At 54.8% G+C, this 23,095-nt stretch overlaps 1 protein-coding gene across 9 annotated transcripts in view; it reads right to left on the reverse strand.

Moving 5' to 3' along the window:
* MPRIP (myosin phosphatase Rho interacting protein) overlaps positions 1–23,095 on the reverse strand; it is an 88,625-nt gene that overhangs the window by 34,085 nt on the left and 31,445 nt on the right. For 3 of the 9 annotated variants that reach the window (XM_074886174.1, XM_074886177.1, XM_074886176.1), the window contains exons 4-11: positions 19,191–19,342; positions 16,071–16,155; positions 11,409–11,619; positions 10,249–10,408; positions 9,892–10,161; positions 3,826–3,967; positions 3,178–3,294; positions 478–534 (exon numbers count right to left, since the gene is read on the reverse strand). In XM_074886174.1, the coding sequence (XP_074742275.1) occupies positions 478–534; positions 3,178–3,294; positions 3,826–3,967; positions 9,892–10,161; positions 10,249–10,408; positions 11,409–11,619; positions 16,071–16,155; positions 19,191–19,342 (1,194 nt within the window). Of the gene's footprint in view, positions 1–477; positions 535–3,177; positions 3,295–3,825; positions 3,968–9,891; positions 10,409–11,408; positions 11,620–16,070; positions 16,156–19,190; positions 19,343–23,095 lie in introns of those variants that run through there. The other 6 variants (XM_074886180.1, XM_074886181.1, XM_074886178.1 and 3 more) reach the window with 4 other exon arrangements.

The raw sequence follows: 23,095 nt of genomic DNA on the forward strand, positions 1-23,095 counted from the left end.
GAGCCTCATTACTGACGCCAAAGAGGTTGCTGGGTCGCAAGGGAGATGAGACTAATAAGAGAATGGGAACACGAAACCAGTGCCGCTATCCAAGCTGCCCTGGCTCCCTAGAAACCCATGACACGATATCCAGCTGTGGGGCTCTGAAACCTCCCCAGGACAGAGCACCAGCTATTCCTGCTCCAAGACAAACACCGTTCGCACAGGGCTCGCACACAAACACTGCTGCCTGGCTCCAGAGTTGTACAAATTCCCTGTCGCTGCTCTGCCCAAGCATCTACATCTGCTTTCTCCCATCTGGAGCACGGCCCAGCACTGATCTACCCTGCAAGGACATCGGGGCTTTGTCAGCGCCGAGAGCAGCCCCATGCGCAGCCTGCACAGCCGGGATGTCAGAGTGGGTGTCAGCTGCCAGAAACCAGGATTGATGGTGGCACTGAAGCCCGACGTGAAGGGCAGAGCTTCCCCTGGACTCACCTGCCCGTCCTCATACTGTTTTGTCAACCAGCCCTTCTTGAAGTTCAGCAGGTCAGGCTGCAAGAAAGGAGAGAGGTGATCAGAGGGGAGGGAAGAAGCATCTGCACCCAGAAGACAACAGCAGTGGCTTGATAAAACACAGTGCAGCAATAAAAGAGACCAGCAACAGTTAAATTCATAGAATCACAGAATAGTTTGGGTTGGAAGGGACCTTTAAAGGTCATCTAGTCCAAACTGGATCACTATACCGCATGGTGGTCAAACCTTTGCTCCCAGGAGGAACAGAGACCTGCTGTACAGTTTATTTGGGCTGTTCCTTTCCTAGCACTTCTCTTGCAATTTCCTACTGCTACACCAGCATTACAGAGGAAGGAGAAGCAAGGAATTAACACGACTGCAGGCAGTTTTGTCCCTCTATTATATATTATGAAGGACAAACTATGTGCTATTGATGCAAGGCTGAAGGGTTCAAAATAACACCGAGTTCCCAAGGCTGGAAATACAGGGAATCCCAGCACTGCACCACCCAGATGACACCTGCTCTATCCCCCACAGTGGGTGCATCATGATGTTGAAGCTCTGAGAAAAGCAACCAAGACAGCGTGGGATAACTCCCGCCAGCCCTTCCTCCCAGCCCTGCCCGCGTGCAGGGAAGGATGTGGTGGAAATGCTTTCACTCCCTCGAGGCTGAGCTCCTCCAGCTGCTCCATGTGCTGCAGAGCGGAGGAGGAAAGGACAGCAGTGTGTGAAATGCAGCTGTAGCGTCTGAAACGGGCTATAGCAAGGGAAGCAATGGAGAACTGGGGTCTGGAAGCCTATTCAACCAAACCGATGCTGTGGGGTGGCACATCCCACATTTGAGTGCTCCCACAGTGGTGGGAAGCCAGCCCCACTCCACAAAAACACAGGGGAAAGTAAATGCCACCTTGCCCTTCCCAAATCCCTAGAGAATCAGAGGAGGGAGAGGCATGCCAGACTGAGCAGCTCTCGCTGTGATGTGGCTGCAGGCAACAAACGCACCGAGCCCCAGCAGGACCTGCTGATGAGGCAGCAATAAGCCGTGAACAAACTACAGAGAAAATGGCATTTGCAATGACTACATCCATCGCTGAAGTTGGCTATGAGAGCTGGGCATCCTAATCTCAGCTCTAATCTACCCCGAGAGAGCGATGCCACCATGTGCCTGCTTCTCCTCTGCTGATGTGCAGGTGGGATCGTGCTTCCAGAATCTGGGTCCTGTTTAGTCTCTTTCTGGTACAACAGGAGAGTGTCAAGCAAAGGATCTACATTTTGGATCAAAAATAACCAGCTCCCAACCACGTGCTTTGCAGAGAAGGAAAACAGAAGGACTGCAAGTGTTGCAGTTGCTCTGGGCTTGTTATTATCATCTGGGAAGAAGCACAGGGCAAGAATCTTCTGCAAAACCAGATAAATCCCTCCTTAGCAGCATTTGTACGACTCTACTACATTTCTTAGTTTCCTTAAAATTTAGGCAAAGGTGTAGAAGCAGTCAGAGAGGAAAGATGCTGCTAAACAGCATATGCACATGTTTCAGACCAGGCAGCAGCAAGACACTATGGAAACAGCCAGAGCAGGAAGGTTTCTCCTCCAGGTCCTGCTCCTCCGCAGAAACCCCTCTGCTCTCCTCCGAATGCTCGGGCAGGCAGAAGAGCGCAGGCTTTGCCCGAAGCTGCAAAGCTGCTGAAGCATGAAAAGTTTGGGACCAGCTGCCACTGAAGGGTGTAAACATTGGAAACCAAAACCAGACAAAGCACTTGATGGAAGAGATACCAATGCAGTGCAAGCCACGGCTCTGCTGTAACCCTCCAAGCCCAACGAGGGATGAACTCTCCCTTGGCTTTTATCCTGACAGATAACTGATCTGATCTGACACAACGAACATGACGGGCAGGGGAGAGTCTTGCAATCACGGTTGCAAGCTAGCAGATGTGCTGCTTTTTCTTATGTTGCTACTTTTATAGCAGGAGTGGCACAATAAAGGCGTATTTAATGCAAGGAAAAGGTTTTCTTCCCACAGGCTGCATGATTTTCTTGCCTTCACTAGATGATGTGCATCGCCACTTAACGTGCACTTCTTGCACTTTTTCAAAATAGACAAGAATTTAAAAATCACTCTTGTGGCCGTACAAGTCTAGATGAACAGCGACTACAGAAATGCTAAGCTACTGCCTTTTTCTGAGATGTCCTTCATTAGAAGCTGTCCATCCACGAAAACTGCAGCTCGTATTTACAGTGGCTCTGTAATCTTTTTGAAAGATTAGCAAGTATGTTTATTTTGCTCCTACAGAAGGGTGGTGAGTGAGAGGAGAGCGTTTTGTGTTTGTTCTGTAGTGTTTGCCTCCAGGTCTGGTGAGCATTTGAAATATGCAAAGGGAGGAAAGCTCAGGAGGGCAGGTTCAGCCCTTCCTCGCAGCCTTCGTCCCGCTCACACCCACTTGCAACTGCATAAACATCAAGGAAGCGGCATTAGGAAACTAGGCCGTGTGTTAGCTCTCCTTAACATGTCAAGCGTGAAGTGTGAAGCCAAGTCACTTAAAACTGCTCCGAATCCGAGCGTATCCTACATCCCACATGCTGGCTATGGGGAAAGCAGCAGACAGTCCAGTTTTTACCGGACCTGCCCAGGAAGGGCCTCTCACATCCTCCCCCAAGACAGAGGACATGGCCCCACTGGCTCACCGTCATAGAGGACTCCGTGGACCTCCTGTCCAGCGACTTTGCCCGGCGATGCGGGGACAGAGGAGACGCAGACACATCCAGGATGGAGCCCACAGCTGCACCTTCACAAGTGAAGTCCTGTGTGAACAGCGTTAGCCCAGATCAGCGCAGGAACTAGGCCAGCGAGTCCCACTCTCTTGGCTCATGGCATAAAAATCCACATATTTAAGGGGCATCTCAGGCTCAGAACAAGTGTCATTTCACTGGCAATATATTTTTTTTGTCCTCTCAGGCATCAATTTGTTCCCAATATATCTAAGCATATCTGGGACTCTCAAGACTGCCTCTTTCTTTTGTTACTTCACTCCATCCTGACGTGTCCTGCCATGCCAGATCTGGTTTCCCTCTTTCTATTTTGGAGGAAGCAAAAAAGACAGCCTGATTTTCCACTCTGACCTGCAGCTGGGCCAAGGGAGCAGAGCAGCAAGCAGCAAACCTGCACAGACTGAGCACACACAGCGGTTTGGCTCCTGCATGAGCCTGTCTGCGACTCCAAATCCCCTGCTCTACCCAGGGACAAACCCTATAGCTGAACCCTCTAGCCTGGGCTGCTGGATCCCTGGTGACATCCTCCAAACCCCACCACGAGACCTCAGCTGAGCAGCTCACCCGTTTCCGCGGGAAAACCCTCTTCTCGCTCCTGCCCTGACGCGTCTCACTGGAAAGGGCAGCACCAGCCGACACATTCGTTTCCATGTGCTCCGCGTTCTCAATATCTAATGCCTCAAATTTTTCAATGACCTGGGATCGCCTGCAAAACACAGAGAAAGGGGAAACCAGAGCCAGTTTAAACACAAGAACAGCAACTGCGCTGAGCTGTACAATCCCACAAATTTAAGGCTGCAGAATTGCTCGACCCAGTGTTCGTGCACACCTGGCTTTTGGTCCCTGTTTCTCTGCAAGCTCTAGCGTGCAGAAATCCAGGGCAAAACACCCCAATCTGACATGTATCATTTTACCCACGGCCAAAGCGGGGAAAAACCTCACGCTGCCCAGCTCCACAAAACTCTTTAAACATCTAGAAAACCCTTGCAAAACCAGCAATAACTTTTTACTTGTAAATTTTACAGCCCTTTGAGAAACAGGGATTATTGAGCAGCTTTGGCTTAAGCTTTGTCTTTACTCTCTAGCACTGCAGCTACCGACAGCCCCCTAGGCCACCGATCAGACATATCAGACCAAGCTGAGGTGCAGAGGTGGCTTCGGGTCACCCTGCGTGTTCACCCTGTAAAAACTCAGCCCCACATGGGTAACGTCCACAGGACTGCACTGAGTGAGGAGTGTCTGTAGGTGTCTCCAGACAAGGGGTCTGGCTTGCAGGGTGCACCCGCTGAAGAGGCACAAGGGGATGAGGAGCACCCTGTGCAGGCATGGCAGGGCATCCCCTGCAAAACCCTCCTCTAAACTGGTCTGCAAATCCGGTACAGACAGCAGGGAGCACAACTTGGGTTCTCAGACACTGCCTTGGTGGCCCATCACACCGTGGCACATGTCTCTGAGGATGGAGGAGAACTATGAAGAAATGTGGATGGAGCAGGAGCCAACCCCAGACCAAACCCAACTGGGATGCTCCTAAGAATGAGCAAACAACAGGCCTTTGCAGGTGGAATTAAAAGGGCTGTTTCAGCATAAAAAGCTGCTCGCTGACCCACAGGAGAGGAAATACTGGAATTTTCAAAGGACCTGCTGGTGTCAAAGTTTGCATGCCCAGGGGTTTTGGGCAAGTAACAACCTCAGGTCTTTAATCACAACCTGGGAATGTGAAGCAATAACCCACCACCAACACACACGCCAGCTGAGCTCCAGGTTGTGAGGTTTAAAGCTCGATTTTGAACCTCCCCAGAATGCTCAATCCGGGTGGGTTCTTGACACAAAATTTGGATCCACGTCTGCCGCATCTAAACTCAGGACTGCTTGCTCTGCTGAACCTCTAACGTGCATGAAAATCACAACGGCAACCACATGAGGGGAAACAGGTTATCCAACAATACCCATTTTTAACACTTCCCATAAAAAGGAACAGCAGGTTAAGGACTCAAAAAACATGAGATGTTCAGTTTTCAACCAACATTTGCACTAAGTTCCATAAATGAGACGAACAGTCTGAGCACATCACATCCCCCAGCAAACCGGGGGCCCCCACCACTGCTGCTCAGAGCCAGGCTGCCAGGACCAGGCGCTGAAGCCCACAAGCAAAGAGGAAGGGACAAAATTGGTGGGGAATACTTTGCTTTGTAAATTCAAACACCTCTGATGTTTTTATGGGACACCTGTTCAGCCCCTGCTGCCTCCCAGTTTGCAGACTGGGAGCGGGCAGATCCTGGGCTCACGCAGAGCTCCCAATCTCTGTGGGGTGTTCTGCTCACGAGATGTCTGCTCACATAAGCCAGCCTGCCGAGCATAAATCCACCTCCTTCGTAACTGTTTTGGAGTCACAATTTCTTAACCCTTTTTACACTGGCCCAGCCTTCTGTGAGTCTCAGTTTAGGAGGAAGGTCAATGAATTAACATTGTCTGTACCCTATTAGGTGAAGGCCTGAAGAAAAACAAATCAGGAGAAAAAAAAAACAACCAAAAAACTAAAAAAAAAAAAACCCAAAATCAAAAGCAGGTTGATTTTTCATGAAAGGGGCTGCACCACCAGGTTGTTCTACGGCTTGAGATTGAGATGAGATGGTAGCGAAGCAGGCGAAGTAAAGGCGGACACGTCACACAGCAACACAGCAGGAGAAGGTGGAGAGCAACAAGACCTGGAAGAAAACAAGGCTGGAAAATGAATGAACAGAAGAGGAAATTATATATCTGCATCTACATACAAAACAAAATCAAAATCATTCCAGTAATTCATCATTGAAAAAGGGAGGAGAAAAATAAATCACTGCTACCAAATCACAGCCCCAAGGGTTAATATCATCCAGATTACAGGAAAGAATCATGGTTTTTTTTCCCATTAGCTCAACATTTCAGAGAGGTTACAGCTCAGAGATCCTGAGGGGACGGGGAGGGGAAGGACTCTCTTCTCCCCACTGTGCCGAGGAGAGAGCTGCTCCCTCTGAACAGCAGCTCCGTGTTGACAAAACAAGGCTGCGGACAGGTACCAAGAAGCGTTTTAAAAGCTGCGGCGCCATTTAGTGCTTTCTCAACTACAAAGCTCATCCCAAGGAGTTCCTCGGCCATGCAGGCTGTTAATGTTTTCCAGGCCACTAATCCCGAGCTGCAGATCTCGGCTGTTAGGTGGAGGGGTGTGTGCGGTGGGAAGGAAAGCTATAAAGACCAGCACGAGCTATCGTTAAAGTGATTTTCTTTGATTGGAAGAAAGGGCTTGTTTTTATTGGATTCATTCATTATTTAGCAGAAAGAAAGACAGTAAGTGTCAGGAAAAGGAAGAGGAATTTCTCCAAAAGGTCCACAAAAATGAAGAGGATAGTTTTACAAGAAAAAAAAACCTTATGCTTGGGAGAGGAGGCGCTCCTCTCTATGGGTAGAAGCAGCATTCAGAGCAGAGACTTACACCTCAAGAAGCTCCAGAGAAGGAATTTGAGAAAGGAAAGTCTTTTAAGCAATTTCAGGCAGCTCTGCTATTTATCGAGGCTCGAAATATGCCTCAGCCCCCTGACCATGCTCCTACAGCAGACACGGCAGATGCCACAGCAGACCCTTGCCAGCACAAGCAGAACGTGGGGTCAACTGGGAAAGCCGTGGTTTTAGAGGCTGCATCCCTAAAAATGTGCAAGAAATGCCAAGTTTGCCAACCAGAAATCCCAATGCTCCCTGGGGAGCTGCAGGAGGTGGGTGAGCCCGCAGCCGCACACCCAGAGGAAGGGGCTCCGGGTCTGTGCACCCCGAAGACTCCCCACCCAACAGTGGTCTCCTTCCCAAAGCTGCTGGCACCCTCCTGAGATGTGCCAGGATTTATCCCTGTGGCTGCAGAGTCCCGCTGGGAAACAGGACCAGTGTCCGAGGACGTCCCTGCAGCCCCCTCCAGCTGGGATTTTATGTGTGAAACAGGCTTCAAGGTTCATCCATGGGGTTTCCAAAGAGCTGCCCCTGCTCCTTCTCCCTAGGGATGGGTCTGAGGCAGGAGACCCGAGGCACAGCACTCTCTCCCCACACCTGGCTGGGCATCCCTGCGCGGTGCAGGCAGCGCGGTGCGGGCAGCGCAGTGCCGGCAGCCCCGTCCTGCTGCGTGCCAGCAGAGGGAACTCGCATGCTGCCGCTCCACCAAAATCCTGGAGATTATCTCCTGTTTTCTGATTCACATTTCTGAGTGGCTGTGAGCTCAGACGTCTGCATGGGGTGTGGAGTCAGCGTCAGGTATAAATGGTCAACACAGAAAATTTCCTGCACAGTCCAGGACTTAAGTCACGTAATATCTCTTATTGTAAGGGAACAGGGCAAGAAGCCTTGAAAAATGGTTTTATCTGGAGCTAAACCTACAGGTGTGTCACTCAGGATGCTGCACCGGGTACCTAAAATAATTCTTTTCCATCCATAGCTCTGACATTTAAAGTGGGTAAACAAAAAAAAAAAAAAAAAAAGGGAGGAAGAGCCGAAAATATCAACAGAATCAGAGCAAGTTTGTTTGGCTGCACTGGGAGATGAAAGGCAGATCTGAACGATGCCCGGCTGGCGCCTATGGGGTTGGCATATGGGCAAGTGATTTCAGGCAAGCGTTCCTGGAAGTGTTAGTGGGTTACTGAGAAGGATTATTAGAAATGGTGTTAAACCCGGGGGGAAAAGCTGACCCCACAGCATGGAAGTGAGTTATTGTATTTGCTCAACCTCAAACAGCACAGCCTGAGCTTGGAGGAGAAAAATGGGAGGGATATGTGGACTACATAAACTCAAATTTAAAAAGCAGCCAAGCCAAGCTGAGCAGGGTGCTAGTGAATGTTAATTCTCTGGTGCGATGTTGGACTGCCTCTCCGTGCCCTGCTGAGTCCACCCAAGCTCCGGGACACATGGCCCCTCCACCCACACCACCTGAATGGGCCAGTTCCCCGGCTACCAGAGGAGAAAGCAAACGTGCCCATCCCTAAACACCGTCTGCGTAGCTGTCCCTGCTCACGGCACACTCCCCCGGCGCCGTGGGCTGCAATCTCCAGACAAACCCTCTGGCAGGTGGGGACCCTTCACCCTACTCTCTGCCATCACCCCCCTCCCAAATGCTGGAATGGGCTCAGCCCATGCTGCGCCCACTCCTCTCCCTACACCCATCCTGCTCTGGTAAAGGCCCTGGGCTGACATAGGAGAATTTTTGCCAATACTAATAAAGCAATAAAAACCTGTTAACAGCCCCAGGAGCCCAGCTGGGCTGGGAAAAACAGACTTTCCCTGGGAAAAGGCACCCGCCAGCAGGCAATGAGTGGGGCTGACATTAAAAAAGGACAGTCTCTGCCAGCAGCATCCTCTCCCGGGCCCCGTTATCTGCCTGTAAATCTGCTCCTCCCTGTCCTCGGCCAGCACATCCCAGCTCGGTGCTGGATCACAGTGGTGCACGATACCCCCCAGGGCCAGAGCGAGGGACTGTCAGCACCGGAGGAACGTGCTGTCCTCTCACACCAGGGCAGGTGCTGGCCAGGGCGTCCTCTGCAAGCAAACCCAGCAGGGACACATCTCATCCACACCCGGGCCAACACGCTGCACCAGTCCAGCCTGCAACCCAGCAGCCACCAGCCCTTCCTTAGTCCCGTCCCCAGCCGGTGTGGCCAAGGGGACCCTCTATGGCCTCTATTCTCCTCCCACCCAATTCCCAAGGCAGAGAAAGCCAACCCCATGCTCTTCTCCTTTATCCCCAGCCTGGCGCTCTCTGTGCATGCTGCTGAGGCTGGGCTGGGTTTGGCATCCTCCTGCCAACCGGTGGCACCGGCACAAAGCTGCACCACCCTCCCCAGACCCGCTCCCAGCTCTCAGCGTGAGGAAGCCAGGCTGGAAAACAGTCCTTTAGGGGCTGGGAAGAGACAGAGGAGAAGCGCCGGCTGAAACTGTGCGAGAGAGAACATGCCCGGAGGAAAACCAGGGCAAGAAAATCAGACTGGCAGGCGTCCCTCTCGCCCGGGGCCCGTCTCCCGGTTTGCTCTGCTGCCCTCACAGCATAAATGCGCCTCTCCCAGGGCAAGTCGAGCCCATCCTTCGCCTCGCCCGGAGAGCACCAAGCAAAGCACGCCAGCGCGCAGTGCAGGCGTGTGTGCGGATGCCCTCCTCGTCCTCCTCTGCACTGAGCTGTTTTGCAGCCCTGCCTCGGCACTGCACCCGCCTCTCCTCTCCCAGATTAATGCCATGACATTTTGAAACCTCTCTCAGCTCATTAGGCAGTTGCGTAACACACCCAGCGCTAACACCATTTAGAGAGCTAACCTAATTAATGGTGCCAGCTGCCAGCGTGTGCCGGGAGGGGACAGGGAGGGTGGGCCTGCTTGCAAATACAGCCACTGAACATCACCCACCTCAGCCCGCTGTCCCCAGAGCAGCCAGGCAGGGTGACACTTGCCCGCCGGCACTAAGGCCATCCCACCGCCTGGCCGGTGTGGATGGGCATCCTTAAACCCAGGAGCACTGGAATACAAAGGGGCTTCACCCAGCAAATATCTCCTGCTCCGTCCAGGGCTGCAGCAGGGACAGGGCCTCGCTGCCATTGCAAGCATGCAAGGAGGAGATGAGCCACTCATCCCTTACCTTCTCTCATTGCCAAAGAGCCGGGCCACTTCTTCTCTCCCAGGGCTACGGGCCCGGGTTCTCCGCTCTAGCCGCTTCCTCTCCACCTGGAAGGCCTCACGATTACTGATCCTAATGGCCTTGGGAACGTCGGCCAGGGTGGTGTACTGCCGGCTGGCTTTAAAAGAAAGGGGACGCCCCGATTTTTCAGCTCCCCTTCCTACATCTCTGCTGCTGGAGTCCTTGTGCATGGGGCAACTGCTCTTCGAGTCCAAGGAGTTCAGAGAGAAGCTGTGAATCATTCGGTCGCCTGATCGGGTACCTGGGGAAGGAAAGGGCTGGGCATGCTCCTGCGAGGGCGATTTGGGATAACTGTACCTGTTGTTCGGGGTGCTGGGGCTGGGCGGGCTCGGCGGGGGCGGCAGCTGCTGCTCTTCAAGCTTCGAGTCTTGCTTGGTCTTCTCCAAGGAAAAGTACCCACTCTCAACACGCGTCTTCCGCCCGCAGTCTATCCGGTCTCCGTTCATGGAGTTCTCATCTAAGGGACAGAGAAGTCACTGTGCTTGGTTTCAAGTCTGAGTTCTGCTTTTAACAAAAAAACCTCTGATTCCACCCAGGACAGGGGCAGGAAACAAGAGCCCCACAGCCCCACGCAGTGCCACCTCTTGCACCCTTGGCCTTTCCACCCTGACCACCCTTCATGCCCACAGCAATGGTGGGACGGTCTGCAGGGAGCTGGGGATGCTGGTCCAACCCTTGGGTCAAGCTTGCACAAATGAAAGACCGAAACCTTCAAACCAAGAAAGAGTCACCACTCTGCACCCATTTCCATCCCTGTCCTTCCCAGCCCGGCATCAACCACAGTTCCGTGGGTGCAAGGCGATGGGACACCCCGCTGCTGGCAGCCGGGCGTGGGCAGGAAGCGTTCCCCATCCGAGCGGGCAGATAAAGGAAATGGCTGCAGCGCAGGGGACCTGTCCGCGGCCGGCAGGAAGAGTCCCCAGCCCCTATTGTTCCAAGGAGAACAATGCCGTGGCCCCGGCGCCTTCCAGGGACTCATTGGGGAGACCGAATGTAAACAGGACCCTGACGCAGGGGCTGGAGGAGGAAGCGGCGCTCAGGGCTTGGCAGCCCCGGCAGCCGGGCTGAGCGCAGCACGGTCCCATGCCCTCCAGCTGCCCCAGGCGGGGATGCGAACAGGCTACAAAAGGCATTTTTCTCCTTGTTTTGCCCCCAGCCCGAGGGCAACATCGCCTGCGAAGGCAGGTAGCCTCCTTTCCCTACCGGGGCAGGATTGGGCCCCATGCTGTGATTTTCCAGCACGTGATGCAGATTTCTTCCTTCCTGAACTCCAGCTTGTAATGGCTCGCTCCAGTCCCCGCACAGCAGGGACAAGGTCTGCCTCCCCCTTCTTGCTGGGATGCTCCAGGAACCAAACCTGCACAAAACTTTTCCCACTATGATGGTTTTCTGCCAGCTCAGCTGCCTGAACTGGGTCACCGCAGCATCACACCAGTGCTGGCACCCTTGTCCCTCACCTTCCTTGCTGTCCAGCACAGCATCCTTCAGGGAGCTGGAACCCCCGGCCTGGCCTTGCACCGGGCTCTGCGCTGGGCTGATGCCGCTGCCCCCATCCACTTGGTCTTTGCCCCTCATTTCTTCCTGCCAAAGCGTGGACTTGGTGGCCGGGACCTTCTCCGCACTGGGGATGTTGCTGCTGGTCACGGCCATCTTAGCAGGACCGGGCTCCTAAAGAGAACAGGGGAGACAGCAGGGTTAGAGGGATCCCCATGGGGCTGTCCCCACACGTGCTGCCCATGTTGTGACAGGATGGGGACAGGGACAGCGACGGGGCTCAGCCATGTGCCACCGCCGCATTCCCAAGGGGACAAGCTCGAGGTGGAAACCCTGCCCCAGGGCAGTGCAGCAGGGCGACGGGTCAGGACTTCCTCAGCCAAAGGGACCATCACTGCTCTCACAGCAAGAAAGGAAACATCCCTCCCCCAGGGAGGGCTCCCAAAACCAGCTGCACCTCCCCACGCATCCAGCTGGGAAAATATCCAGAGCAAAGGCGAGCTGACAAATGAAGGAAACCTTCGCCTGGGTGCTGTGGCAGCAGAGGGGCTCGTTGGCTTTGTTTTTGGATGGGAACCGTCCCTCCCGGTGTGGTGCGCAGGACGCTGTGGCCACCAACATGTAACTCCTTGAGAAAAGCTCATCTCACTTCAAGCCCTGGTTCTTCCTCAGCGTCCAGGGTCCCACGCGGCTCCGCTTACGCTCCAGCACAACAGCTCTCCCCAAAAGCCGCACGGTGCACGTGTGGGGCTCTGCACCCAAATCCATGTGCAATGCCACAGACCCACAGAGAAACGGGTCTGTTGGGGAACCTGGTAGTACTCCCCTCACCTCCACCAAAACCCAGTTTGGGGTGATAGTGCACCCTCTGTAATTGATGCAATTGATGCAAAAAAACACAGCATTCTCCATTTCCCTCTGGCATGTCCCTGGTCCTTCTGCACATCCCCAGTCCCTCTGCGGGCTGTCTCACGGGCAGCCACTGCCTTTCACAAAGACAGACCAACACCAGGCTGCTCTCCCAGGCCCCATCTGCCAGAACTGAATTTTTCTGAGTGTTATAACTAACATGAAAAAAAACCCAAAGAAATCAAGCTAAAGGACACAGGATGGAGGAGAAAAATAATTCCCTGCCACCAGCAGCCACGTTGTTTGTTTGTCACAGCTGGTTTGCTACGGGCCACTGATAAAAAGAATAAAACCCAACCGGCGCTGTACTCCTCCCGGGTGCTTCGGTTACCCAACAGGCTGCTTGTTTTAAAAAGGAAATACAACATTGCATTGAGCTTTATGCTATTTTAAAACAATACCCATCATCTTAAACTCTTCTCTAGCTAACAAGGGGCTCTGGAGTCCATCAGATGATGATGCCATCTTGGTGGCCGTAGCCCGGGCAGCCCAGGTTCAGTGCACACCCCAGAAAAGGCAGCAGCTTTCACAACTCATTTAGGGTTTGGCTTTCTTTGTTAGCAGATGTTTTGCTGTTGTCGTATTAAGCTTCTGCATTAGCAGATTATTTTCCTTAAAGCCACCAATAAATCAGTGACAACTAACCCCCCTCCAAAGTCGCTGGATTATGGGAGGTTTCCCAGCTGCTTGTTTCCCTTCCACAGAGCAGGGGGAATCCAGGAGCGCCCGAGCTGGCAGCCACAGGCTGCCAAAAGCATCCCCTCTGTCCCCCCTCCCACGTCAGCAGAGCCACCGGTGGGTTTTAGCCCCGCACCTCCAGATCGGCTTTTGTGAGGCTGCGCCAGAGCAACCAGGGATCTCCCAGGGAGTGGGTCCTGGCTCCAAGCACAGCCACAACAAGCAGCAAATGACCTCGATTTTTTTAAAAAAATCCCCTTGGAAATTTCACTCTAAAGGAATGCAGTGTTGGAGGTAAATGATCCAGAGTTCACAGGCATCCTGCTTGAGGGGACCCCGCTTGAGCAGGGGGTCGGACCAGACAATCTCCAAGGTCTCCTCCACCCCTCAATCACTCTCTAATTCATTGATCTGAAAGCCCAAACCTAATCACCAGCTCAGGATATATATTTTTATATACCCCTTACACACACCCCCATATAATTATTTGTAGATATGTATTTAATTAGGCAGAGATATGAGGGCCAAAAAGCAGTCTATAAGCAAGCAGAGAAATTAACTCTTTGCCGCTCAGCAATATGAACAGCTCCAAAAAGGAGCGTGCACCAAAATCAGCAAAACCAGCTTCCAGTCGCATTAAGTGTGTCTGGGCATGCTCTGCTTACCCGAGCCTGCCGCACCCCTGTGTAAACCCGTCCTGCAACAGAGGGCAGCGCCTCAAATCCCAGATTTCAGCCCCAAATCCTGCCTTGATTTCCCAGGGACAGCAAAGAATGCCCAGTCTCTCCTGCTGCCTGCACTACTCTGCTGGAGCATGGCAAAAGCTGCAAGAGAAACCTGCCCTTTTTCCCCTAAGACTGCAACCTGCTTGCAAAGCAAAGATGAAAAAACTTCTAAGATTGCACCTAACAACTGCTGTCCAAAAATCTGCAGCTAGAGCAATATTTCCAGCCTCGCCTGCGTTGCTCCCACCCCGGTGTTTTTGCAGGGGGAAGATGCAAAACGATGGGGAGAGCTGAAAATGGCCCTGATGCCCTAGGAGCGCTCAGCTGCAGCCAAGCTCTGCTGTAGCACAGAGGAGGAAAAACTACGTGGGAGTGAGAAAAAGCAGAAATATCCATTGTTTTAAATTTTTTTTTTAAATCACAAAGGTGTCCGTCCCTCCCTGAGCATGTCTCAGACATGATCTGCTGCCGGATTAGCGGGCGGCTGTCTTTAGAAAGAAATCAGGCTTTCTCTGCCGGCACACGGAGAGCGAGCTGAACCGCAGCCAACTTCAGGAGAAGCCATTTCACGAGGGGGATTTGGTGCTGATTTTCTCCCCAGCATCTTCTCTCCTTCCCCGGACCATCCGCCTGCTTTGGCATGATTTGGAAGATGCCGGAAAGATGCTTCTTGCATTTTCCTTCTGCCTTTTTGCATGTTGCTTGTGAGCGCCTGACATCGCAGCACCCGTCTGGTGGTGGGTCTCATGCAGAGGCTGCTTTTGCAAAAGTGAATTTGAGTCTTTTTCCGGCACCATGGGGGTGGGAGCGATAGGATGGAGCGGGTGGAAGGAGGGGAGCAAGCGGGGTGGTCTGCCCCAAGCCAAGGTGGGGAAAAGTGCCACCAGGCTCCATGCTCACCCCATCCCCAGGCACCTGGGGAGCCCGTTTGCCTGCGGGGAGCCAGCATCCTTCCCGCAGCCGCTTCCCTTATTTGGTGCTCAGGAGCTCTGATCCTGTACGGTTTCCAAGAAGTTGCCATGGCAATGAAATGTAACCTAGAATGATGTTTTTCTGGCTCTGTGCCCCTTCTCCTCTCCACCCTGTCCCCCTCCTGAACCCAGCCTGGGTTTAGTGTTGTGCCAGGGATGGGGTGAGCATCCCTGCCCTGCTGCATGAGCTCGCTGGGGTGCCCCGAATGCAGCAGCCCCCTCCCTGGGGCTTGAGGACAGGCAACTCATAACACGTCAGCTCTTGGCCATGGAGGGAGGAGGTCTCTTCCCTGGAGCATCACCAGAGCCAGCACTTGAAGGGTTGTGACGACCCCAGCCCTTGGCACGGGGTGGCTCAGACTTCCAGTCTGGTGTGCAAAAAAGGATCATCTTCCCCCCAGTTTTTTTCCCCATTGCCCAGAACCTCTTCATCCTGTGAAGTGGTGGAAACTTGATTCAAATAAACGCCATACAAAACCCACCCATGGCCTGGTTTGCCCAGGACCATCCTGAGGATTTCATCGAAGGAGACCTGAAAACCAGGGCTCAGGGGAGCCCCGATGCTGTTTTCAGCCCCCCAGTGTCACAGCCCGGCTTGGCCAGAGGAGCTCTCCCAGCTGGTCCCCCGCAGTGGTGGGATGTGCGGCCGGAGGTCAGGCAGCCTCAGGGACGCGGCTGTTCTCAGCCCCAGCGAGGGACGAGAGTGGCCTCGGGGTCACGTTCCCCATCTGTGGGATTCTCCCCCACTCCGGCCACGTGGGAGCCCGGCAGGAACGAGTGAGTCACGGCCGGCCCCGCTTTTTACCATTTATAGGCAAAGTGAGCACGAAGCCACCACCGGGTCCCTGGAGAGCCCAGCTCCGGCCCCCGGAGCTCCCAGCCTGGCCCTGGCCTTTAGTATTTTCCTTTCATTCCCATTATCTCTGGGGTCATCTCAAAGGGGGTAACCGGAGCCCGATGGAATTTCATCTTGTTTCTGTCGAAACGGCCCGTGAATGGCCAGCACCTCTCCTCCGTCCCCCACGGGGACCACACGGCTTTGCGGCCACTCCCGGGACGGCGTGAGCAGGGCTGGTGCCACAAGACAGCACCCGGGGGGGTGAAACATGGCCCCAAAGCAACCAGGAAAGCAGCAGCAGCAGTGTGTGACCCTGGAAAGTGGTGACCAGGAATTAATTCACACCATCCTGCTGCCTGGGCTCACCCCAGCTCCTGCCCTCGGTGCAGGCAGCATCAGAGGGCTGGCAGGCCAGCTGGTTTGGGGGGATTTCCCCGGGAGATGAGCAATGCTGTGGCCCTCGGAGGGAGGCAAGGGTGACAGTGTGTGTCCCCCTGGGGTTACCTGGGGAGTTGGGGGCTCTACCTTCCTCTTCTTCTTCTGATTCTGCTTGTTTGTCCTCGGATAGACTATCAGCATCTCCAGCCACCTGCAGGCAGAGAAAGCAAAGGGTGAGGCCTGTGATGAAGGGCAGCGCGCAGGGATGGGAGCGATGCTCGTGCTTCACTGCGGGGTGTAACGCGGCTTCCCACAGGCTGCGGACCCCAAAGGTCTTCCCCTCCACGGGTGGCTCCTGGGGAGATGCTGCCCCATCCTGCCTTCAGGGCAGGCTGCCTGCAAGCTCCAGAGACGGAGCCTTCCAGGCAAACCAGACTTCCAGGGTTTGTAACTTGGCCATAAGCACAACCCTGAGCTGGAGATGGGCACACGGAGGAGCTCAGCTTCTCCAGCCTGGTCAGGGTCAATGTGGTAAACAGTACCCAGAAATCAGCCCAGCCAGGTCCTGGGGGAAAAAAGAGGCAGGACAGGACAGGAGGGGAAGAAGGATGACCCCAGGGTGCTTTGGCTCAAACCCCACTCTGTGCAAGAGCGAGGCCAAGGCTGACACAGGACAGGGATTTGAGGATCCTGAAAGACCACTGAGAGGGACAGGGCCTCCGGCAGGACCTTCCTCCTTCAGCGATGCCAGTGCCCGCACACTGCACACAAAGCACTTCTGTCCAAGACAAAGCAGTGTGAACTTGGCATTTGAGAAGTCCATCCCCTGCACAACTTGCTTGTTTGGGGGACCCTCCCTGAGCCCTCCTGCTGCAGCCTGATGACCTGCCCCTGCGTCTCAGCAAACTCCACGGGCATCCGTGGACCGATGGAAAACATTCCTGCTTCAGATGTCCCTGCTTCCCTCTCCTGTTCCCCCCACTTCTCACACTGCTGCTGTAAAGCATTTTGAGATGACCACATCAAGTGGGTTTTGGTTAAGCAATAAATGCCAGAAGCATGCAACGAACGTAAAACAAATTCTCCTCCGGCTGGGGAAATCTTCCTGTCGTGCTGCAACTGCAAATGAAACCCGCCTGGCTTGCACCCAGAGTGGGACTGTTTCGGGATGATTAATGCTTGCAGTCAGGAGCAAATGCGCTGCTTCAAAATCCAGCGCCGGGCCAATGAACAATAAATCAGCCCCACCTTGCTCTGCAATGTCTCTCCCTCCCGCGTGGCTGGCAGGACCGGCAACAAAAGGCTGAGCTGCGAACCGGAGGGTGGGGAGAGGGAGGAGAGAGCAGGGCATGGGGGTTGGCCATGTTTTGGGGCACAGCCATTGCTCCTATCTTGGCTGGAGGAGAGAAGCTGGTTCCCCCATGCCATGATTACCCCATGACTCTGCACCCCGGCTCCGCAGCCGCTGCAACGCCACCACTGTGAATGTCTGCTGGCCTGAGGTGCTGCACAGAGGGGGAATCATCCACACTCACCTGTCTCAGTAGAGCAGGGAAGTTTCAATGCATAAAAACATGTAACTGAACAAAATCCCAAGCTCTTGGTAGAAAAATCCCTATTTCAACCAGTATTTACCAAAATGGGGGGAATCACAACCAAAGAAAATGCTTGGAAATAGAAATCATCTCACAGAAAGCACTGACTCTGCTGCTGCCAGGACTCGGGCAAGCAGGAGACGCTGTGCCTCAGGAAGAGTGGGAAGGAGCGAGTGCTTCACCCCTTCAACTTTCTGCTCTAGTTTCAAATGTCAACAAATTTTGGGAGGGAGGCACCGAGCTCCAGACACCCCCCGTGGGAAATGTTGGCAGGTGAGCAGCAGCACCATCGCAGCCCATCACTGCGCACCGGCGGCTCGGCTCTCCCGTGGCTCTCACCAGCACCGGCTTCAACCCAAGCCAGCATGTGAGCGCTGGACGAGGATATTTCTAGGTCACCATCCAACACCTGAAGTCAGGAAATCTACTGTGATTTGCTCATTTTAGTGGCCTAATCTCAGCGTTGCTGAGCAACTGCATCCCAGAGGCAGGAGCTCCTATGAGTGATATTTTAAACGTCCTTGGAGGTCAGATGCTCCACTGGGACCAGGGAGGTGGGCGGCATCTGTTCCCCCGCCAGCCTGCCTGCAGGGACAGAGCAGGGAGAGGCGGGTGCTGCAAAGAGAGTCCCAAGGGGGACGGGGTAAATGCAGAATGCACAGCCCTGGGAGGCCACGTCTGCCCAGGGACAATGAGGACCAGAGGGCGTATGGTGTTCAGGGTCAGACATGCCAGCCCTGGGACGACAGGACCTGCTGCTGGTGTGGGGACAGGACCTGCGCCAGCGGGCTGGGTGCCTGCTCAGATGCTGTCCTAAAAGCACCGTGGGGTCACCCCAGCACCCATCAGCTCCAGCCCTGTTCTGGTGTTCACCCTGCAGCCAAGCTTCTTCCCCCAGCCAGTAAATAGCTGCTTTCTGCTGCCACGGACAACTCAGGAACACCTCGGTATCAGATGCACCCTCTGAGCATCCCCTGAATGCTCCAGTGTAGCTCAGCTCGCTCCCGGGGGTAAACGCCACTGGGGGTGTTGTTCTGCAGCAGGGAGCAGGATATTGCCCAGTAGCAGACAACAAAACTGACTTGAAAACAGTGGCCTTCATGAGAAACGAGTGACTCAGGAGCATCTCAGCTCCAGGGCCTGGCCAAGGCTTCCAGCAGAGGCTGAGCTTACTTGAGCACTGGCTCTGAAAGGTGTCTGGCATGGTGGGAAGCCTCAGGCTCCAGCCTGGCAAGGCTGAGCGCACAAACTAGGTGCAGAGGAAGGACTTAAATCATCCACTGCCACCCAGGTCTCCGCTGAAGTCAGTTCTCATGCTCACACCATAAATCTGGTGGCTTGGGGGGTGCTCAGGCCCCACTCTGCTGCAGAGCACCAGGCAATGGCAAGGGTCCACCAGGCAGGGGAACGAGGAAGGAGAAATAAAACCTGTCCCTGCCAAAAAGGTGGAGAAGACCAGAGTTGACCATGAGGCAGAAGTTACACCCGGTCTGCAGGATTACCCCTGCAGCAGGCTGTGACTGTCACTCAGGAATCAGTCTGGGTACGCATTGCCACAGCACCCAGCCTTGGGCAACGTCCTACCCACCCTCCTCTTCCTCCCAGCTAAGGGAAGAGCCCTGCAGCAGCTCAGCCCCAGATCTGCACTCACCCGCTGATGATCTCCTTGTTCTCAGCCCGGATGAAGTGCTCCTTCTCTGGCGTCAGGATGCACAAGGAGAATTTCTGCCCTGTCCGGCTCTCCCCATCCACCACATCCGTGCACTGGTTCATGTTGATGGTGCCCTGTGGGAGGGTTGTCGGCTGCAAGGGGAAGGAGAAAGGAGTAACATTTAAGGAGAAGAGCAGATGAGTACAGAGTTGAGCCCTAAAAGCTCTCCTGGTGGACAACCAGGATCCTACACACCAAGATGCCCACAAGTACCCAGGCCCATCCGTGCGCCGCGCTGGCACACAGCAAATCCCTGTGCTGCACATCTGGGGACACAGACCAGCAGACACAACTCCTGCCAGCCCAGTCCAGTCCACTGCTGCCAGCAAGACACCTTTCCTATGCTAAATGCCCAGGGAAGGATGGCTGCCCCGCTGCAGCACGGGGACACCAAGGCAAGGCACCGAGCAGCCAGCTTTGGTTTGCAGCCGCAACCCCTCTGGGGTGGGGGGGTGGCAGCTGGGGACAGGGAGTGGCAAAGCAGCAAGGCCCCACCACCCTCAGCGCAGGACGGCTCAGGCACTACGGACAGGCAGACACACGTGTCAGGTTGTTCCCATTAAAGTTAACAAAACATGGGAGTTTGCCAGGGAGGTTAGCAGACACGGTGGAGCAGGACAGGCGGTGCCCCCCACCCTGGGCCTGAGGGGATGCGGAGGGACCCAGGGGGGTGTCAGCACTGACGAGAGCTGACAGGTCCATCTGGAGCGGCGCCGGCTCATCCGATTACAACGCAGCCACCCACTCCCGGTGTACGGTGCCGGCAGCGATGCCATGTGCCCCCCATTCCCAGCCTGCCTGTGCCCCACCAGGCTCGGTGACACTGGGGTCCCCCTGCATCCCGGCGTGAACCTGCACCTGGGGGATAAATGACTGGGCAGAGGGACCTCTCTGAGCTGCCGATGGCACCGAAGGAGCACCCAAAGCAGCCCATGGCCACCTCCTCACCCTGCCAAAGCCTCCTTGTGCCCTCCAGATGGCCAGGCCAATGGGGAGACAGATTTTTGGCAGATGCTGTTTAAGTTTTTACCATGGAAACCAGCTCGCCTGCCAGTAAAACCCTTCCAAAAGCAGCTTGAGCCATGTAAAGAAGGGCCAATTGAGTAGAGCTTGATGGCCTCAGCCTATGACCGCAGGAAATTCAGATCAGCTCACCAAGGCCCCCAGTTTACTCATCTGCAGGCTGTGGGAAATAGCCCCCTTTCCCAGGAAAAGGGCTTTTTTTCCCCAAAGCTGTGTCCCTGTGCAGGAACATCCTATGACAGCTCAGGGGTGGCACGGAGCCATCACGGGTGCTGCAGCATCAGTGCCCAGCGTGGGCACACAAACAGGACCGGTCATACATCAGGGACACCAAAACCTCCTCTTTTCCTTCGTGAAAACCAGCATCAGCATCCACAGACCCCACGGGATGGAGGGAGCAAGGGAGGAAAAGCAAAGCTGAACCCAGACCCCCGGCATGGCGCATGCACAGTTGCCCACCCTGCACCGCCGCAGGTAGTCAGCTCCTAAGAGGATTTTTTGTCTTAGACAACAAAAATAAAACCTCACTTTCCGGGAGCTATAAAAACGCAATGGAAACTTTGTCCTGCTCCAAGTGGAGTCTTAGAAACTTTGTCTCGCTGGCTTTCAGCACAGCCAAGGCCTCCAGGACTGTAAGGTCTGGGTCCGACCCCCTTCCCCACTCAGAGCATTTTTGCACCAGGGAATGCAACGAGGACGGGGGAAAAAGGGGATGAGGGTGGCCTCAGGAGGAAGCCCCATTTCCTCATGGGGACCCTGGGCCACTCGGTCCCTCTTGCCACAGGCACCCCTTGACTCCCTGGGAGGCCCTGCAGGGATGTGGCAGGAGGAGGAGATGGCTCCCTGTGAAACCCGCCTGCTCTCCTCCCTCTTTAACCCCACAGCAGCGTTCAGGACAGCTTCCCCCACTGCTCACACCCAGCCCCGACCCAAGCATGCCCGGAGCGGAGGAGCCGGTTTGGGGCCCCCCCACTGCCGGGCTGGCCCTGTGAAGTGGTTTTGCCACGCACCCCTCCTTGGGAGGGTGAATGTCGGCGTCTCACACAGCCCAACACACACGTCCCCATCCACCGCTGTGCCTCTGAGCCGGGACACCAGGAAAGGGGCTGCGAGCGAAGCGGGGATGACCCCCCTTTGCATCTGCAGCTGGGGACAGGATGAGCACCAGAGATGAACCCTCCACCCCACGGCAGCTCCCCTGCACCCCCACACCTCTTGGCAGCAGATGAAACCTGATGGACCAGCAGCCTCACTTGCTCAGGATGTAAATTCTTTACACCATTTATTTCCTTCCTTGGAGGCAGCGCAGGCACCTTGAAGCAAAGCAAAATGCAAATGGTGCCAGGTGGAAACGCGCGCGCACACACGCAAACTCCACTGAGGAAAAGGATGGGGCTCAGGCAGCATCGCACCCCGGGAGCACCTCGAAACTAGCCGGGGATCCCCACTGGCAGAGCTGGAGATGGCACACGGCTGCTCTCCCTGAGGGACCAGAACAGGGACAGCGCTGGTGGGGGGGATGGGGAGATGGGAGAGGCTCTGCACCAGGGGATGAGGACACACAGACACCTTCCCTGCCTCTGAGCACCCATTTCTGCGTTGGGGAGTTTCTCAGGGCTGGGGATCCCCAGGGAAGGATGAGCAGAGCTGGTCCTCAGGCTGGTCCTAGTCCAGGTGAGGACTGCATGGCTCTGGCAATTGGAAAAAGAATAAATAAATGCAAAAGCAGGGAGGTGTTATACGGCAGAGACGCCAAAACAATAACAAGGCTGGGACTTCAACCAGCCCTTTGAAGAGCAGATGCTTTGATACAATGTCAAACCCAGCGTCAGACCCCGGGGCCACGGGGAGGCTTCGCGTCCGGGTGAGGCAGGAGTGGACGCTCAGGCTCAGCTCTGGCTCCAGCTGCCAGCTTCTGCCTGTCCCCACCTTGGGGACAGCCCCGTCCCCAGGCACTGGCCCTGCCTTTGCCATTTCCCATGCTGCTGTCAAGGGATGGATCACACAGCTACCCCGCCACTGGATCTGGTCCCTGACTGTCTTTTAACTGGGACAAGGAGTTAAAGCACAGCAGGGTGCACCAGCAAAGGACGCCACTACGGGCCCCATCACGAGCAGCAGCTCAGCTCGGTGCCACCGGCCACCTCCGGCCCGGGGAGCGGAGCAGCCCCCCGCCCTCGCCACGTGCCGGCGCGGGGCAGGCAGCACCCGCACCGTATGAGCAGCTACAGCTCTCCACGCTGCCAGTATCAGCAGAGGAACTGGAGCCAAGAAACAATTGCGTTGCTGTTTCCCTCTGGTATGACAGATCCATATTTACACACGCACGTGCTCACAGCATCCCCCTCCATACTACACAAAGCCTATAGTACATTTTCCTCCTCCTCCTCCTCTCCCTTCCTGGGTGCCCAGGACATGAGTCACGCTGTGCTCTCTGCATCCACAACCCCAGCAGCCTCTGGGCGAGATGCAGGGACATTCGGATGGATGCTCTTAGGATGCAGAGCCCAGCAACTGCAGCAGCCCCAACTCTGAACAGTGGAAAGGAAGGAAAGAAAGAATGGGGAGCTCTTACAAGCCTGAAGGGAGAAACTCCAAGCAGGGCACTACTGGGTAGACCCAGGTGCTGTGGCAGGAGGATACACAGTGCTGGATGCTCTGTGGGCGATGAATTCCCAGGTGCAGGGGTTGATGCTGTAAATCAACAGGGTTTATCTGCAAAAGTCCCTCATTTCCATACAGTTTTGCAGGGCTGAGGTAGAAATACAGGATTATTTAGATTTTTAAATTTTCTCCGAGTACCTTCCCGATCATTTCTAACA

The sequence above is a fragment of the Strix uralensis genome, chromosome 16 (assembly GCF_047716275.1).
Source record: "Strix uralensis isolate ZFMK-TIS-50842 chromosome 16, bStrUra1, whole genome shotgun sequence".
Lineage (NCBI taxonomy): Eukaryota > Metazoa > Chordata > Aves > Strigiformes > Strigidae > Strix > Strix uralensis.